At 50.1% G+C, this 19,025-nt stretch overlaps 3 protein-coding genes and 1 long non-coding RNA gene across 8 annotated transcripts in view; 2 read left to right on the top strand and 2 right to left on the bottom strand.

The window, feature by feature from the left end:
* HHATL (hedgehog acyltransferase like) overlaps positions 1-1,744 on the top strand; it is a 15,603-nt gene extending 13,859 nt beyond the window's left edge. For all 3 annotated transcript variants that reach the window (XM_080579548.1, XM_080579547.1, XM_080579546.1), the window contains one exon: positions 57-1,744. In XM_080579548.1, the coding sequence (XP_080435674.1) occupies positions 57-178 (122 nt within the window). In that variant the 3' untranslated portion in view covers positions 179-1,744. The remainder of the gene's footprint in view (positions 1-56) is intronic.
* LOC308189494 lies at positions 234-7,482 on the bottom strand. The gene is made up of 2 exons (XR_013946391.1): positions 7,362-7,482; positions 234-3,604 (listed from the first exon to the last, which is right to left on the bottom strand). It is a non-coding gene; the product is annotated as an uncharacterized lncRNA (long non-coding RNA).
* Positions 3,596-17,631, top strand: KLHL40 (kelch like family member 40). Its single transcript, XM_080579545.1, has 6 exons — positions 3,596-8,497; positions 11,722-11,882; positions 13,758-13,865; positions 14,731-14,916; positions 15,449-15,595; positions 16,363-17,631. Exons 1-6 carry the CDS (start codon positions 7,352-7,354, stop codon positions 16,472-16,474), a joined length of 1,860 nt encoding a protein of 619 aa, XP_080435671.1. The 5' UTR covers positions 3,596-7,351; the 3' UTR covers positions 16,475-17,631.
* ZBTB47 (zinc finger and BTB domain containing 47) overlaps positions 9,733-19,025 on the bottom strand; it is a 29,752-nt gene continuing 20,459 nt past the window's right edge. Inside the window, exons 6-7 of one of the 3 annotated variants that reach the window (XR_013946387.1) lie at positions 17,946-18,577; positions 9,733-11,252 (exon numbers count right to left, since the gene is read on the bottom strand). Coding sequence is in view for 1 of the 3 variants with exons in the window: in XM_080579542.1 (XP_080435668.1) it covers positions 18,552-18,577 (26 nt within the window). In the remaining 2 variants the exon portion in view is untranslated. Of the gene's footprint in view, positions 11,253-16,816; positions 18,578-19,025 lie in introns of those variants that run through there. The other 2 variants (XR_013946388.1, XM_080579542.1) reach the window with 2 other exon arrangements.

Raw genomic sequence — 19,025 nt, forward strand, 5'->3', positions numbered from 1 at the left:
GGCCCCACTAGGCAAGCAGCCGCACCGAGGTGACCATGTCTCCCTCCACCTTCCAGGTTTCCCCGTCAGCACCTTGTCCATCTGGTTCATCACGTACTGCGGAGTGCAGCTGATCAAAGAGCGGGAACGCATCCTGGCCATCGAGGAGGAGAAGGGTGACAAAGCCAAGGCAGAGTAGAGCGGACACTGGTGGGCTTGTCCCAGAGCAACTCCCCTCTGCCAGGCCAGCCCCTGGCGGGGGCTCTCCAAGCACTCCTGGCATTCAGACTGCTGTAGCTCACCCATCTAGAAGTCACCTGGAAGGCACAGGTCACCCCCATGGTGCAGGGAAGATTTTCTGTGACACTGTGGGCATTTCACAGGCTCCCCACGTGTGGCAGACAGCTGAGGTAGGCTCCCACGACAATTAAGTACCCATCAATTTCCTGACCCTCTGACGTTATACAAGCCTAGAGATTTCACCCCATGCTTCCCATCACACCTTGCCCACCAGCATTCAGCTCTCCCACGGGACCTGTAGCCCACATCTCCCAGAAGAAGTTATCCAGGTCCTGCATCTGGAAGTTTTAGGGTGGGCCAGACACAGCTCTGAGAAGGGGATTAGCTGGTGATGAGCCTGCGCTGAGCAGACCATGCCAGGTCACTTCCAGTCCAAGCATCACACATTTCTTTCACTACAACAAACGGTCATCATGCACTGTGAAGTGTTCAGCACCCGTGGCTGTGCATTAAGGACTGTGAAGTTGCTCAGCACGATATATACCCACCGAGAGGCTAATAAATAAACAGCCTTTATAGCAAAGGGGAGGACCAGGAACTGCACACTGAAGAATAATTATCTTCCTGCCCCTGCCAGCGGTGCAGAGTGATGTCTGTTATGATCTAAAATCCCTTCACTCCTAAATGTCTTGAAAAATGATTTAATGCCACCCTCAGGCGTAGTTAATGACAGTGCAGGAGGCATACCTGCTTTGCGTACTGATCACCTGTGGAACGGGCATGCCAAAGAAACGCAGCACCCAACTCACAACCACTCAGTCCCCAGACCCCGACTCAGACCCAAAAAGCTCCTCACCATGGTTTGTGAGATCAGTGTGGCCACCACGGCCATCTCTCTGTGATATACGCCCTGGGACTCAAGCCAAATACCACCCACATTTTTTGCATGCCATGGACAAAGGTTTTAGCTCACATTCCTACCCATGGCTGAGGACAAGAGGACTCTGCAGCCTGCCCTTGCTCATCTCCAGCAGCCAGCCCTTTGCTCAACTGACTTTGGTGCACGCAGCCTAAGCCTGTGTGGCTAAAGGAGCACACACATACGTATAACCAAAGGAGAAAGACGCTGAATGAAGGGCAACGATTTGGGGCTGGGTGGTGGAGGGAAAGTGCCTGATAGCCTCCTAGGAGAAGTAGACTTTGGGACACTGCATAGGGAGTGCATTGAATGTGGAACACGGTGCCTTGGGGAAGAGGTGAGTTTATAACTCAAAATAGTTGCAGCTCTCTTGCACTTTACAGTAGCTTTCAGTGGCCTTATGTCTGAATTATGTCAGTGTTTGGTGAGCACAGGATCTGGACCACTTTGCAACCATGGGTTGAGATGCTTGGTGCTGGTGTGTTCTGGCTTCTCTGTGGATGAAACGGGAATGGTTCTTAGCCAGCCTTCAGCTCTGCCAAAGTAATTTATGAAGTCCCTGATAAATGTCATTTATTTATGTAGTAAATAATTGTTGGACATTTATGGTGCCTGCCACTCATCAATGGTATGTTGCTGTGTTGCCAGTGAAACCCTGGGCAATGAGCTACCGTCGGAGCTGGGAGACAGAAGGGTATGTTTGCAAGGCCTCACCTTCTGCCTCCACTTTTGACACATCAGACATTGCTGATATTAACAGACACCCACCTTAACGGCATCACCAAATTGGAGCCAGTGATGTTTGGCTGTAGCTGCATTTGTATTTTGAATCTACTTCCATGTTGGTAAAACATCACTAGTCTACTGCTGTAAAACTGGCATCTGTGTAGCTTTTGGGGCAGAAGCCTTGCTGGTTTTCTTTCTGGGGACCTGGTCCAAAATGCTGGAAGTACAGGGAGATATTGTTCTTGGTGGCATCTCTTGTCACATTCCTAAAACCCCTTCTGTTGCCAGGCACATCCTTTTTAAACAGAGGTCTACTGCTGGACCTTTAGTAGATGTTTCTTAGCCTCCGTCATCTCACATTTACTCTGTACCACCAAAACAGCTATGATGTGATGTGCCTCCTCCCAGGGTAGAGTTCAGTTCTTCTCCGTCCTCACACAGTTGAAGCCACCCTGAGCTGCAGAGACTAAGGACTCTGTCTCCGTGGGTGTCCCTGGCTGCACGGGAGGAGGAGAGTCACCCAGCTCCTGGTGCTGGAATGACTCACATGGCAAAGCTCAGTGACTCTGCACTGCTCTCCTGACTTGGATAATCTGGGGGAGAAAATAACCCATTCACTAAGGATCTAAATTTACCCAGCAGCTGCATCTAATGGAGCTGTCAGGAGGAGCTAATCTTAGACACCGAGCAAGCAATCTGTTAGAGAAACAGTACATGGGAGAACTTGGGCTTTTTCTCTCTTTGCCTGAAGGTATCCCCTTGGTTATCACTGTCATTAGAAGTTCAGGGAGTCTTGAGGGCCAGAAGCACCAAAGTGGTGCTATCACAACCATGTCTCACTGCTCAGCCTTGTGCAGAGTCCCTCAGCCTCAGCATAGGCCTCTGTGGAGTGGGTTTTATCAACTGTCCATCTCCCGCCTGGAAAGCATCTCATCTGATCTCATCATTACTTGACTGAGATAGCAAAACTCACCTAGAAGCCAAAAAAAGCATTTTTTAATTGAAACTTCAAATTCATAGTCCTACACTAGACACCTGACACCTTCATGTTACACCCAACACGGCTGTACGTCCTGCGTTCAACTTTCTGGTTTTAAAATCTTGTATGGGAGGGAGTGATCCTGCTTGGATGGGGAGTGATCCCCTTAGGATACTTTCCATTCATTCTCACTCATCCCTGGGTGGGGGACTGTTGTCCACTTGGAGACAATGACTTAGTCCATTGGTCATCGGGTATCATTTGCTGTAGTCCCATTAGACCAGGGTCAGTTAGCTGAACGCTATCTCAGAGTAGCCCACCTCCGTTCAGGGTTGTGTTGCCTATTCTACAGCAGTCAGCACTGTTGGGAGTGTTCCCCGGGGGTGCTGAGAGAGTAAATTCACATATTTGTGTGCACAGAGATAGTCAAATTGTAACAACGATCACTGCTTGCTCTAATCACATCTGTATGTGCCTTTTCATCTGCTTTTAGATGTTAAAACCCTCTGAACTTTGCTGGTACTTGCTTGGAGACAAGCTTACCTTCATGGTGACGCAGCAAATGGAAACCGGATGGGAAAAGTCTACCATGATCAAAGCCTCCATAAGAGATTAATATTTACAGGGGGGGTCAATTGCCTCATTTTCCACTGCTATCATGGAGAGAGAGAAATGTCTTCTACACCAATCAATAAGATGTGGTCTTGACTCGCCAGTGTGGCAGGACCCAGCCCCAGACCTCTCCAGTTCTGTCGAACTCCCTGCATATAAACACAGATTGTAAAATGGCAATGACAAACCAGCATAAACAAATAAAAAACAGGACTGGGGGAAGAGTATGCACACAAATGAGAAAAATATTTCATGCTTGAGATCCAGCCTGGAAACATATAACCTTAAAATATGAGATGAAAGTTAGTCTGAACTCCAAATACTCTGTGGTGGAGAGGACCTGAAGGCTGTGGATCTGAGCTGCACAAAGCATTGCTGGCTTTTCACTACTTCCCCATGGCACAGAGCTGCTCAGAGGGTTTGGAGTCCACCAGATCAACCTTGTGTCCCACCAGGCTGTGGCAGAAACTTGTCTGGGGAGGAATTTTCCGTATCTGAGATGAATGTGCTTGTGTTCAGGAGCCAAGGAGGCTTACAGACCCTTTGAGGTCAGGGTTAACACAGAGGGCACAGCCTGCATGTCCAGCCTGGGCCACATATGCAACTATTAGGGAGTGTCCAAAGGAAGGTAACAAAGTTGAAGGATCTAGAGGGGAAGACGTGTGAGGAGTGGTTGATGTCCTTGGTTTGTTCAGCCCAGAGCAGAGCAGGCCGAGGGGAGGCCTCATGGCGGCCTGCAGCTCCCTCACGAGGGGCAGGCGCTGAGCTCTGCTCTCTGGGGACAGCGTCAGGACCCGAGGGAATGGCATGGAGCTGGGGTTAGGAGGCTTTGGGAACAGTTAAGGATGTCTAGCATGAATTCATGATTTAAGTGAAAGGGGAAAGATGGACAACACTGGAGCCGTCTCATCACAGGCAACTCTCTAACGTGGGTGCAGGAAATCAGCTCCAGGGGTGCCTGCTTCTCTCTGTGGTTGTAGGGAGCTTAAACAACACCCCCAGACTGAGAGAGCCAAAGCCATGTGGAATAACATGGTGTCTCTGAGGCCTTTCAGTCCAAATGGCTCATTTCTACCAGGCTCTAGAATGGGCTGGCTTCATTTCAGAGCAAAATGAAGCCTGGTAAATCCCATCTCTGACATGTGGGCTTGGATGTGTTTAGAAACAGGGCCGCTCCCCACTTGGGCAGGGGGGTCTGAGTCTGGTTTCCCTGCCAAAGCAGGGCATGGTGGTGAAAACAACCGAAATCCAGCTGCTCATTTGTCCTGAGGTGGTTGTCTCTGTGGGGTTTTCCATCTCCCTGAAGGGTGGAAGGCTCTGGTCACTGCTGCTTTGGAGAAGTCTGCCCCAGGATGGAATCCATAAGGGTGAAAAAGCCCATCAACTGTCAATATGAACCTAAAACAACAGTTCTTGGGCCCTGTTTGCCCAGAAAAAACACTGATTTCCATCAATCCATCAGTCTCTAAAGTGAAAGATTTACTTGTGGAGGTGGATCAATGCCTTCCTGCTCTTCACTGAGCTGTTGCTCATGGAGGGATTGAGCCACTGCTCATTGCCTACCACTTCCCAGGGTGGGTTATTCACCTGTGCCTGAGCCAGTACCCATTTCCAATCACCTGCACAGTCCAAGACCATATACGAGTTCATACTCACTACAGGAGCTGAGATTTCAGGTAGGTCCCATTGCATTTAGAGGTGTCACCTTATGATGAGAAGTGAGGGGAGGCAGCGCTCTGGAAGAACTGGGGTTGCTTCCCCAGGCCTTGGAGCTCTGCAGAGCCACAGAAACTGACGGAGACCCCAGCGCAGGTTTGGGATCAAGGAGGTGCTCTTTTCCTGGGTGGACCACAAACCTTAAAGAAGCCACAGGATCGCCTGGGATCTGCTCTGGGAAGAGCTGGGCTGTAGCTGGCTCGGCAGCAGCACCTCGTGACGTGAGGAATGTGGAAGCAAACCTCGGATGACAGCACACGCTGAGAGCACAGTGAAAAGGAAAACAAGCAGGGGTTCAAGGGAGATTAAAGGCAGAGGAGGAAAATCCCAAACAATAGCACAGTCACACTGGCTTATGCTTGGAAAAATGAAAAACTAATACAGAAGGAAGGGAGAGGGGAGGATGGGGTTGGCCAGTCCCTGACATCTGTGAGCAAAGGAACATTTCTGAGGTATGACCCAGCTCAAAGATCAATGCTCATCCTTTGATCCTGTCACAGATGAGCAGCCCAGACGAGTTTATGATCTGAGCTCTGAAAACAGCATGTGATTACTCCTCTGCTATATTGGTACTGCCTGGGATGCTGCTGGAACCTCACCAGTACTAGAGGGCTTCGTACCAGTATCGCTCCCTCCCTCTTCCCATTTACGTAGGTAACGGTCATGGCACAAAGCACTTTTATAAGCACATCCATTCCAGAGCAAGTGGTTATGTGGCTTTAAATACACCGAGAAGAGTGGCTAACATCCTTGCATAGATTTAATTAGTTTGTTAATTAAATCTGTGCCATCTCTGAGTGTCAGAGAGCCCAGAGGGTCCATAATAATGGAGATAAAATAAAAGACTTATGTAGAAGTTTCAGCATAGGTATAAACACTTATAGTTACTCTGCTCACCTATGCCTGTCAAAATTAATTTGCTTCCTCGTGAGCTCTGTGGGAAGAGCTGGACCTGGACCAGCCACTTGAGGCCCCACGAGGCTTCCTTGACATCCAAGGAGGTGCAAGCAGGACACAGGACCTGATGGAGTCCTCAGCTTTCCTGGAGCATCAGCTGAGGGCCGGGCAGGCTCTAGGCCTCAGCATGGGGGTGTTGAATCTCAGTAGCCCTTATCAGGAGACCCCTAACTTGCAAGGAGATACCTGGGTTTAGATGCCTTAGTCTGTGAGTTGAAGCCCACCGTTGGGGGTCTCTATGTTTTGGATCTGCCTCAGACATTCTCTCCACCACCAAAACGTGGAAAAGGTGGATTTGTTAGTGGTGAGGTGTCCAGAGACTGTGCTGGTGGGGCCTACGCACATACTGCAGGCAACACAGGAACATTCCTCCCCCAGACTCCTGGGGTCTCCTCCTTTGGTGAGACTTTTTTAGTAACTTCCCACATAGGTCTCGTACCCCATACACGGGTGTAAATAAATAACTCACCTTCATCCCCCACCCCCTTCCAGCCTCGAAAAGTGACTCCAGAGGAGAATAAAGGACAAACCTGTGCAGAAAAGCAGCCCTGGGGATGAGCTGGTTGGCCTCATGGGTGCCACAAAGCCCACACAAGACGCTCCCTTCTTGCATCTTTCCAGCGTTGACTTCACACTCTATTCTTAGCACAGCGAAAGGTTTCGGAGCGGTCATTTAGTGGTGTTAGGAGAAGGTCCCAGCCTTGCCGTTCATGACCCAGCAGGCAGATTAGGGGGGGGTTGATTCATCTGGAGGATGTTTCCCCAAGCGTGGTGGCCGTGCCGTGGGGTCGCGCGCGTCTTCCGTCATGGGAAGGCGGCAGAAGCTCGCATCCCCCCGGCGGTGACTCATGGGCTGCCAGGCCGCTCCTGAAGCATCGGGGCTGGAAGTACAGCTGTTCCCCCCCGTCCCCTCCCTTCCCCCTTGTCCAGTGTGTCATATTAGAGGGTGATCGGCTTACACATGCTCCAATATGGATTCCTAAGCTTTGTAGCGCTGCGGCTATATATAAAGCCCTGCGCTGGAAGCTGAAGTACACAGACAGCTGCGATAGCAGCGAGCCTTTCACATTCCCCGTGCGCTGACAGGCTGGAAGCAAGGGAGCCCCGCGAGCCCTGCTTTGAGTAAGTTTCTTTACCAGGGGCACACAGACAGATATATTCATAAATACAGAGTTAGGTTTGGTGAAAGGCTCAGGGGAAAAAAAGGGCTTTTACTCTGCACTATGGGTTTACCTTTCGATCAAGTGGAAGAACTGCGTCTCTACCAGCAAACTCTCCTCCAGGATGGACTCAAGGACATGTTGGACCACAATAAGTTTCTGGACTGTGTCTTAAAAGTCAAGGGGAAGGAGTTTCCCTGCCATCGGCTGGTGCTGGCAGCTTGCAGCCCATATTTCCGGGCAATGTTCCTCTCAGACATGGAAGAGAGCAAGAAGAAGGAGGTCAGCTTGGAAGATGTTGATCCAGATGTCATGGGCAAGATCCTCCATTACATCTACACCTCTGAGCTGGAGATCACAGAGCAGAATGTGCAGGACATCTTCTCCGTGGCCAACATGTTCCAGATCCCCTCCATCTTCACCGTCTGCGTGTCCTTCTTGCAGAAGCGGCTTTGCCTCAGCAACTGCTTGGCTATCTTCAGGCTGGGTTTGATGCTGGATTGTGCCCGGCTGGCCGTGGCAGCTCGGGATTTCATCTGCGATCGCTTTGCGCTGGTCTCCCGCGATGAGGAGTTCTACCAGCTCTCACCCGACGAGCTCATTGCCATCATCTCCAGTGACTCCCTCAACATTGAGAAAGAGGAGACTGTCTTCGAAGTGGTGATGAAGTGGGTGGGGACCAAGGACCGTGAGAGCCGGCAGAAGGCCCTGCCTGTCATCTTTGAAAGCATCCGCTTCCGCCTCATGTCCAAGGACTACATCAAGGACCACGTGGAGAAGCATGCCGTGGTGAAGTCCAGCCCAGAACTGCTCAAGAAACTGCAGATGGTGAAGGATGCCCAGCAAGGCAAATTCACTGTGGTGAAGAAGAAGAAAGTGAAGAAAAGCGGTGAAAAGCAGGCAAAAGACAACATTGTTAATGGGGCAGTAGAGGAGGAGGAAGAGGCAGAGGAGGATGCCCTTCCAGGGATCCTAAACGACACGATGCGCTTTGGCATGTTCCTCCAGGACCTCATTTTCATGGTCAGTGACAGTGGAGCGGTGGCCTATGACCCCACTGCCAACGAGTGCTATTTTGCCTCCCTGTCTGCTCAAATCCCCAAGAACCACGTCAGTCTGGTGACCAAAGAGAATCAGATCTTCATTGTCGGAGGACTGTACTACAACGAGGACAGCAAAGAGGATCCCATGAGCTCCTACTTCCTGCAGGTACCAGCTTTATTTCTTTTTTGTTTCTCTGACCACTTAAGAGCACCACCAGATGCCAGTAATAGCCATTGTCATGCGATGCTAAACTGAAGGTTGTAAATGAAAGTGAGACATCTAAGTTGCTTTACTAGAGATTCTTATCATTATATTTTAGTGGAGATCTCACTGACAGGGGGTTCTGGTCATTGAGGAAGGAGGGATTGTGATAGGAATAAGCCTTCCTGATCCAAATCCTGAACAGGGCGTCACTTTGAACAACGCATATGGTCCAGCCCTGCTGCCATTAGGCACGCTAACTGGAAGGTTAGTGGCATCAGGGCTGGATTCAGCTTTGCATCCTTCATGTTTCCGGGTATGAACCCCCAGCAAAACAGGAGAGACTCTGCCAGATGCCAACACAGGGAACAGCAACAGCTACAGCCACAGAGAGAACACTCCAAGGACGTGGGGTACGTCCCTACCTACCAATATCTGTCCCTTTTCAAATGCTTCTCTTGTCCCTGGGTGAGTCCTAGTTTCAGTTCAGTCTGCCTTGGCCGTTTCCATTCTGTGCAGAGGAAGGCGCGGTGTGATGCCTCTTTGGGATCTCCCACAAGACAAGTGGCTGCTCTAACTGAGCAAGAACCAAAGCTGCGATCAGACTCAGCTGGGAGCGGTCTGAGCCCCAGGCTGGGCTGTAAGCCATGAGCACCTTCCCCACAGGGAGCTAACACAAGGCCCCTACCCTTCCTGCTGACCCTGTACGAATCCAGTAAATCCTATATCCTTCCCTTATACCCAGAAATCCTTTTGTACTTCTCCCATGGCTCACATCTGTTTTCGGAGGAAGCAGTAAAGCATCGAAAGGATAAAGCAAGGGGAGCTCCCACGCTGAGACACGCAATTTGGTCCTTTCCCTGCCTCGTTGCATGGGTAGGGCTGTGCACCCACACCACGTGTCCTCACCTGGAAAGGGGCAGCGTTTGGAGCCTCTGCAGCCTGTGAAATGAGGAGTCAGTGGGAAGAAACCACGAAAGTGGCCCAGGAAAGTAGGATGGAGGGGAAAGGCAGTGGGAGTGGCTGAGGGAAGTGGCTCTTTGTGCTGAGCAGGAGCTTTGACCACAGCAGATGTGGGCAGCTCCATCAGTTAGCAGCGCAGAGCAGGCAAACAAGCCATGTCCAAAGATCAATACTCCACCTGTTTTGTTGCTGATCAAGCAAGGCTGTATTACCATGACTGCGGCAAGCAGGTCAAGGAAAGTGATTTTTCCTTTAATCAGGCACTTGTGAGCCCACATCTGGGTGCTGAGTCCAGGCTGGGGCCCCCCACTACAAGAAAGACATTGAGGTACTGGTGTGGGTCCAGCAGAAGCCACCAAGATGGTTAGGGCTGGAAAAGAGAAGGACATGGGTCTGGTCAGCCTGGAGAAGAGGAGGGAAAGATGACATTGATGTCTGCAGCTCCCTAATGGGGCACCTCATGGCCATTTTTAGCTGCTTTCCCCCCAAAAAGGGGACAGAGGTGCCTTCACAGCCTGCTGTGACACTCCTGCATGGGAAGAGCAGACACGTCCCAGGGCTGGAAGGTGCTGTCAGTCCGTGGAGGTGTGATTTGTTTCCGTCAGTGCCCTTACGTAGGCCACAGTTTGTATAGGAATACAATGTTCTTCTGAGCCTTTTTCAGCTGAAATTTCACACATATGTAGGCAGGCAGCTGTGTGACAAACCCTTGAACCACGGCGTCAGTGCAGCAGCATCTTGCACCTTCTGACTCTGTTTCTATCCTCTCTGTTTTCGTGTTCCTCCTGCTGAGAGTTAGGTCAGGGATAGTTTAGACTTAAGGACAAGAACCAATGTATATAAATGCTGATAAATCCCAGAGGCCTTGCACATTTTGGCAGGAACAAAATGATTCCGTTGACATTCCAGATGGAAAAGGGTATCCTTTATTTGTCACTTCTAAGATTTATGCCTTGAAAACAATGCTGAAGCCATCGAGAAGCAGGAACTCTTCTGGTGACCGGGCTGCTCGGGTCTGCGCTATAAATAACAAATATGTGGGCCACAGCTTACAAAGAGACAACAGCCACGGGCCCCCAGCTGAGGCTGAGTTTTGGAGGCAGCCCAGCAAGCTGGAGCTCCTTGGCCCGAGCCCCCAGCAAACGATGCTTCAGGCAGTGCTTCAGCCCAGCCTCCTCGTGCAGAGTCCCCCCAGACAGGCTGCTAGAGGTCACCCCAGGCTTAACACACGATGTCCCCCCTCTGATGCCAAGATATGTTAAAAATATTGCCCCACTTTGCAGGTCCCACCATGTCCAAAGAGCTCCCAGCCCCGTGCTGTCTCATAATCTTTCACGTCTTTTTTTTTCCTGGTGGGAAGTGGGGTAATGCCTTGGTCCATAGATGTCCAAGGACTTTGCCGTTTGATCTACTGGCACTGTATGGATTAATCTCCGTGTCTGTCGGGTGGGATGGACACACCGTGGTCAGCATCAAGAGCTCTGGTTTTTGCAGCACCATCTCAGCTTCATCAGGCCGTGTAGATGTTGGGTCGACGGGTAGCGTGTAAATACCGTTTGTTCTGGCAGACACACACACGTTTCATCTCTCACACCAAGGTGGTAGAGGACATCAGTATCTTGAGAGGCAGAGGAGGAACACAGTAACTAAGCTTTGCCAGAAAGAGGGAGAGTTGGTGGGAGGAGAAGGCATTTCACTCTTTGCTTGCTCAAGACAGTGACCCGTGTAGCCAGCATTGCTGACACCACACTCTTACCTGGCCAAGACAGAAAATACAAGATGAAATACTGCGGCATGTACTATTTCTGGAGAGGTTCGGGCAAAAATCCCTAAGACCGAAGTGCTTCAGCTCCTCCAGTCCCAGGAACTGTTTTTTTCATAGGTCCAACGTGAGACTCTCCTGTCCAAGGACGGGAGAGCACAAGGACAAGAAAAACCAAACTTGTTCCAAGCCAAGGCTTTGGTGTACGGAGCAGAAAACGTTCCCGCTCATGCATCTCTGCTCTTACACCTTGTCATAAAACACGTCTGGTGATGTATGACTTGGATTTGCACGGAGATTCCCCATCCTGCACCAGATGCAGCAGCAGGGGCAAGGCATGGGCAGAAAGTGCCTGCTGGGGTGATGAGCAGCACGTGGGAACAGCTCTGCTCTTAGCCTCTGGCTCTTCATTAAGCCAAGATGCCTGGAGAGCGCCCACTAACGAGCATGTGTTTCCTTTCAGTACGACCATCTGGACGCAGACTGGCTGGGCATGCCCCCCCTGCCCTCCCCTCGCTGCCTCTTTGGCCTGGGAGAGGCAGAAAACTCCATTTTTGTGGTCGGAGGGAAAGAACTGAAGGAGGGAGAGAAGACCTTGGATTCGGTCCTGTGCTACGACCGGCTGTAAGTGTCCACGTGTGAGCGAGGGGCAGGAGGTGGCTGGCAGGAGAAGGTGAGGCAGATGCCATGCAAAATGACTCTGGTTCTCCAGGGACCAGGTTTAGAGACAGGGCTTGAACTCTGCACCTAGATGCTGGGACCACGGGGAGCGATTTGAGATGAACCTTGGGGCTCCGAGCTGTCTCTCTCCAGCTGCTTCATTTATTGTAATTGAAGCTCCCAGGGTGGGAGCCATAACTGGGATATTAAATTATCAAGGGCTGAACTTAGCAGATGCTCACGTGGGACCTGCACGGAGGAGCAAGGGGAGATTTTTCCTTCTGCTCTTGCCCATTGGTTCGAGTTTTGGTGACCTTCGCTGTGGTCTCACAGGGAGTGGTTTTTGTACAGGAAAGCTTGTTTTGAAACTATTCAGATGTGGCACTGAATGGCCCACCCTGATTGATATCAGGCTGAATATATGATTATTTTTGCACAATGGGCTCTGAACCATGTTATGTCATGAGCTATATTAAAACTGACCGTCCTGTTCTGCTCGCAGGAGGCAGAAATATCCAAAGAGTGCTCCTCTCTGCCCTAAAGAGGCACAGTGGTAGGTGTTAACAAGCCTTTGGTCAGCTTATATTTAGGTTTGTGTGCTCCAAAATCTGTTTTATAGGCAGAGATTTGAAACCAGTTTCATTTCCCTAGAGTAGGGTATTTATTGCTCCTCTGGGACATGTTGCGTGTCCTCCTGCTACTTGCTCAGGGGTGGCTTAAATATTGGCTGGAGGCTGGCAGGGAGATGATCAACACCTCTTCTATTTCTGGTGTTATTTAGGTAAAAAATTCAACGCTAACAAACCTGGAGAGGACAAATTGCTGGTCTATGGGAGCAACAATTTGCCCAGAGTTATTGGGCGATTAGAAAGCACTCAGAGCCCAGGCATCTCCATGCTTGGGTAAAATAAAGCGCAAGTCTTGGGGGGTACAGCCTACACGGATGAAAATTGAGGATGACTCTAAGCAACGCGGACATCAACAGCCACATCTTGAGAAATTGGTCAGCCCTGTTTGTGCCTGTATAGCTGCCCCCTGAACGTAGCTGTCTAATTGATGATGAGCCTTCCCTTGGGTCCAGATCACCACAAATGTCCCCAAATTTTAGTTGTTTCCATTTTGGGCTACTGCTACCCAATGTAAACAATAAGGTTGTAAAAATAAAGACCACAGGTGTGCTAAAGCCCTGCCTGAGGACAGAGCTGGAGGGTCTGCCGTGGAAAAGCAGTGGGTATCCTAGCAGAGGCACCGCTTTGGGGTTTCCAAGTCTTATAGCTACGTCCTCAGCTCAGCTGCCCTGGGGCTAGCTCAGAGGCTTTAGCACAACCCCGTACTCCAAAATGTGGGTGTAACCACCTTGGTGGCTGCCGGCAAACCAAAGCACTTTAAAATCGAAGGTCATGGCAAACAAAAAAAGAAAAAGTGAGAGAAATTTGTCCTCAGAATATTGCACCCCTAAGTCTCATTGGTTTTCATTTTTTATATAATGCCGAAATCTCTGTCTCATCTCTGTTTGGCTGGTAATGCTTGTAGAAGAGGGAAGGCCCTGGGGGAAGACACTGTTTATGCACAAAGCCCAAAAGTAGAGGATGCTGCAGAAAAGGATGAGCATTAGCATAAGCATCTGGCATGTTTTATGTTTTATCTTCCTTTTTATTTTTTAGAATGACAAAATTTACTGGTTCAGCATTACCTCGCTGGAAACCTCATATTTTTAAGATACTCTGTTTTCCATTAGTCAGGATCTGCACTCACCTCCAGGTCTGGAAAGCACCCTGTGCTCTGGGCCTCACCCAGCAAGCTACAAATCCTCTTGCCTCCCATCTTTCCCTGATCCAGGTCCTTCAAGTGGGGTGAAGCCGATTCCCTCCCCTACGCGGTTTATGGCCACGCGGTGGTGTCGCACAAGGACCTCATCTACGTCATTGGCGGCAAAGGAAGTGACAAGTAAGTCAAAAACCGAGAGAAACTACGGAGTCAGCCCCCGAACTAGAGGGAGGGCAGAGCATGAGTCGGTACCTCCCCAGCCTGGATGGGCTCAGGAGGTTGGATGGCATGTAAGACATAGAGCCACTTCCCTCTGAGCTCGTCTGTGTTGCTGCTGCCCTTCCCCAGCCCTTAGGAGCCCTACAGGGCACAGTGAACATCAGGGGAGTTCCGTCTTTGACCTGCCGTGGAGAAGCATGATCCTAGTAGCTAAACCCAGGTGGCTGCTTGCAACAAGGGTGAAAAACCTCTTCAAACCTCACCCGTATTCTGCCCTCCTGCAGAAACGGCCGCTCTTGGGGAGCGTTGCAGGGATTGCTTAGCAAGGCAGAAGCGTGAGTGTTTGCAGAGCAAACGTGCCATAACCCAGCAAAGAGGTTCTGCTCTGAAAGGATTACAGTCTGATGTGGGCGTGCATACATCCACACACATCACACTGCTGTCCTGGGTAACGGAGACCTTAGTGATGATATTTTGCTGGGTCATGTTGAGACAGCAGCACTGAAACACCGTCTGAAGGCTGCTTGCAAGGTCCTGAGAGGAATTTAGGTGCACAGGGCCTTTACCCAGCCGTGTGAACATGATGCTGAGCTTCTAGGATTCCTTTTCCAAAGCAGCCATGCCATGTTATACACACGCCTAATGTCTCTGGGCATGGTCATGCCTGAGAGCACACCCAAGCAAATCCCCTAAAGCCAATGCAGAGGGTACCAAAATCCCTCCAAGAGACCCACATTCCTCCCAACAGCCATCCCCAAACTCCTGCGGTGCCAAGCTGCCCCCGGGCAGGAAAGCGAACCTCCTCTCCTCTCTCCTCTTTCTCTAGGAAGTGCCTGAAGAAGATGTGTGTCTACAACCCCAACAAGTTCGAGTGGAAGGAGCTGGCTCCCATGAAAACTGCCCGCTCGCTGTTTGGAGCCACGGTGCACAAAGACAAAATCTACGTGGCGGCTGGTGTGACCGACTCCGGCTTGACCAACTCGGTGGAAGTGTACGACATTGCCACCAACAAGTATGTACCTGAGCACACCTTCAGGGCCTAGCTACCAGCTGTAGGTGTACATTGAGCAGCTTTCAACCCTTCAGGAGCTTGTTTGCAACTCCTGATACCAGTTTCTCCCAGTCTGTATTTCTCAGACCACTGGGAATTAATGAGACCACTGTGGTTGGGCTGTGGATCCCACCAGGCTTGCACTCAAAGTGGTTTCACCAACTGGTCAAGCCCTTAGGTGCTTTGCAGGGCTGTAGCTTCGTCTTATTATCTTCACCCTATGCAAGAGACGCGTTCCCTGGCTTGGGGTGGGCCTCGTGGCTGCATCCAGCCCCTGGAACCTGCTGGTCCACGCTGGGTGAGCACCACAGCTCAGCTACTCGCAGAAAAATGAAGTTGAGCTACGATGATGGAAAGATCTCTAGTACCAGGCAGTGTATGATCCCATCCCATGTAAACCTACACAAGTTAACCTGCCTCTAGTTAATTCTGTTGATGATGATGACGGGGAGAGGCAGGGTGCCCTAACGTGTCCCCTCTCTCGACATGGCAGGTGGGACACCTTCACCGAGTTCCCGCAGGAGCGCAGCTCCGTCAGCCTGGTGAGCCTGGCTGGGGTGCTCTACCTGCTCGGGGGCTTCGCCACGGTGGAGACTGAGTCGGGAGAGCTGGTGCCAACGGAGCTGAACGACGTTTGGAGGTGATGACCTTCCCTGGGGCTCTCCGTGGTGGCATGGGAGGTGGGGGGACGTTACTCAGCGAAAACCACCAAGGGAACAGATAGTTTCTGTCTTTCTTGATGCCTTCATCATGTTGTTGTTGCCTCAGCACGAGGCTGAAGGCTCAGCGTGGGGGCTCTGGGTGAGATGTTTGGCCTGTGCTGTGCTGGAGGGCACGTTAGGCAATTCAGTGATTTCTCCCAGTCTCGTACAGCAACATACCAGGGAAAATCTGCTCCTTCAGCTTTTTCCTGAACTGACATTTTGTTTGGAGCTGGTTCCAGACCTCCCCTTTGGCTCGAAGCCGTGTTTGTGTGATGAGCGCTCTCCCCGGGAAGAGCCAGTGCTCAGGATGGAAATGAGATTGTCTTACGTGGGAGCAGAGGAGCGGTCAGAAAACGCTTTCTGACAGCTGCTAATGCGGGGTTAGTTCCTGTCGTTCGGCTCTGTGGCTCTAGAGCACCCTCAGCAGGCATCTGGCCTTCACCAGAGATGTTCAGTCTTGACATCAAGCCATTTCCAGTGGAAATGGTGTCTCCTGCGAGACCATGAGCTGATATCTGCACATCCTAGCCTGTTGAACCAAAGCATACCAGGGCTGAAAGTCCCCATGTTACCCCCCTCAGTGGCCAAATATCTTCTGTGGGACACCACACAACACACCAGGCCTCCCACCACCATGGAGAGCAGCTGAAGTGGGGAGGGAAGATGCTTTCCTCACCACAACTCTCCCTCTGTCTCTCCCCAGATATGATGAAGAGCAGAAGAAGTGGGAAGGGGTCCTCCGGGAGATCCAGTACGCCTCTGGTGCCACCTTCCTTCCCGTGCGCCTCAACGTTTTGCGGCTAACGAAGATGTAGTGGGGCAGGATTTACTTCTTCCCCTGGGGCCTGGGACAAGGAGGGACGGGGGGAGGTGAGGCCATGCTTAGTAGCACAGAGACATGGCAGGGTTTCTTGAGATACTGTGCAGGACATTGCATCTGTGATTGGTACCATTTTACTTGGTCAAATGGGAAAGGGGGAAAATTATCTTGAGGTATTATGGGAATTTCATGATGCTCACTAGATAACTACAGAAGGACCCTAGAACCTGCATGGAGCTGGGGTAGAGTAACGAACATGGAGCAATGAACTACTCCAGAACAAAAAGATTATACTTCTATTCCACTTCAGGTTTTGTCCAATCTTCTCAACCACTGTTGAACCTCCCCATCCAACAGTGGAGGCAGAAAGTGTGTCTGAAGGAACTAAGCTGATGTTTTCCCAGACAAAGGGGTCACTAATATATTTCCTCACCTGAGGCGTGGTGCTAGAGCCCACCTTGGAGAGGAAAAGGAACAGGCGAAGGCTAGTGGTGCAGGTCAGACCTCGAGGGGGACCTGGATGAGTTCCCAAGTGATGCAGGTTGTTGGGATGAGACAGTTAAAAGAAAAAAGGCATGTGAGCATGGGCAGCAGAAATTCGTAGGACATTGCAATGACAAGAAAAACGTTTTGGTTCTTCATCTCCATCCTGACTTTGGACTGAAGAGATGTAAAGAGCTAAAGACTGCAGGAGGGGAAGAGTTGTGCTAGGAGTAGGGGAGGGAAGGGAAGAGAGACAGGCAGGGAGGGCCGTGAGCACTCATCTCCATCCTTTTGGGCTCCTCACCTTCAATCACAGATCACAGTGTCCTGACCTACAGTTGGACAAGTGCTGTTTTTCAGGGAAAGTTTTTTTTTTTATTTATGCTGTCTTTCATTTTTATTGTTCTGAACTTTTTTTTTTTTTTTAACACTATTCTAATTTGCAAAATTCTTGGAGATCTCAGCTTTGTTTGGCTCAAAGAGAGCTTCCTACTGAGAAAAAAATGCATTGTGTTTTTTTTTTTTAAAGGTATCATAATGATGTTTTGATAGAAACATGACTGTACTGGCAGCAGGACAGAGACCTGTTAGAGCAAAAATCTAATGATGTCCATGCTGCCTGACCAGTGGTTTATTTAAAAATAAATCTTTAAAATGTTTCAAAAGAAATTCCCTTTGTCTGCATGCTTATAGAGCCGTAACTGAATGTCCGCAGCAACCAAACACAAGGACCAAGCAAAAGCTGTGATGAACACATCCAACAAACCAGCCCCATGGAGAGTCCTAGCAGAGACCCAGATTTTATTCTTATTTTCTTGCATTTATGAGCTGAAACTTTAGTGCTCATATCCTTAAAGTTTTTCCCTGTAGATATGAGGACTAGAAGCTTACCTAGGGAAAGGAAGAGGAAAGCCAGCTGGATGCTTACATGCCCTCATGATGCAGTGAATGGGGGTGACAATAAAAAAAGAACAAATACAAACCTTGTAAACGCCCTGAAAGTGGCATGAAAATCACAGTATCAAAAGTCTGGCTGATTTGTCTTGCTCAAAATGAAGTCTTGGAGAAACTAAAACATGTTTGGAAGTAAAGACAATTTTGCAGGATAATCTGCTTGGAAGACAATCAATAAAACATTTTCACAAGAAAAATAAATCCGAGGCGACTGGGTGGCAAACGTAGAATAGCTTGTGTCCGAAGTGAAAAGATTCTTTACCCAGAATAAAAAAATAAAGTCATTTAACACAGTGGTGGGATAGCACCTCCTGCGTGGGACTGGACCCCAATACCTCTGCTTCAAGCACTTCTTGCTGGCTGTGGAACAGGAAGCTGTAGGTGCTCGGTCATAAACCAGGGCTCATCCCCATCCACCGGCTGCCATGTGGCTCTCAAAAAATGCTTTCCTGGGGTAAACATGGGCCCTTTGAAGTCAAGGGGAGCACTGCAGTGTCTCATTAAGTTGCTATGGTCAATAATAGCTTGAGAAGTGGTGATTAAAGCCAGTCCATGTCCTCGGTCCTCTCACCTTGCAGCTGTCCACTGGGGATATGGTTAACGGGAGGTGAGCGCTCGTGTGCAGTTCACATCCATTACGAAGCCCTGAGAGACGCCACCGCTGGCACGGGGCAAGAAAAGATAAAAGGAAAAAAGGCAGTTTTATAAAAGAAGAGCTTGAAATATCCCATCACTTGAGCAACAAGGGCCAACTCTCAGAGTCTGCAAGCCAGAGCTGGCCCAAGGAAGGCAGAAGATTTGCACAACGCCAAGCAAAAGCCTGGCCAGGAGACGTTCACCACCTCCTTGCCAAGAGGCTGCTTCAGTCCAAAGGTAATCATAAGGAAGAAACGCCAGCAGGAACACCCAGGGAGGCATCACTCCTTGCTGCTGCCCCGTGGTTTCCTGGCTGAGATGCCCACAATTCCATCAGCACAGGTCCCCACGGGTATCTTCTCCAGGCAATGCTAGCTGTAGAGTGGCAGGTACATCCCAAGGGTGCGGCAAAATCATCTCGTCTTCCATTAGCTTCCCAACATCGGTGCTGACATCAGCTGGCAAGGTTCCCA

The sequence above is a fragment of the Anser brachyrhynchus genome (assembly GCF_964034855.1).
Source record: "Anser brachyrhynchus genome assembly, chromosome: 2".
Classification (NCBI taxonomy): Eukaryota; Metazoa; Chordata; class Aves; order Anseriformes; family Anatidae; genus Anser; species Anser brachyrhynchus.

Excerpts from the sequence above, each read along its gene's own strand:
- KLHL40 (XM_080579545.1), top strand. The coding sequence starts at position 7,352 with ATGGGTTTACCTTTCGATCAAGTGGAAGAACTGCGTCTCTACCAGCAA. Across the intron at positions 8,498-11,721 it reads TGAGCTCCTACTTCCTGCAG|TACGACCATCTGGACGCAGA; the intron begins GTACCAGCTTTA and ends GTTTCCTTTCAG. Across the intron at positions 13,866-14,730 it reads GGCGGCAAAGGAAGTGACAA|GAAGTGCCTGAAGAAGATGT; the intron begins GTAAGTCAAAAA and ends CTCTTTCTCTAG.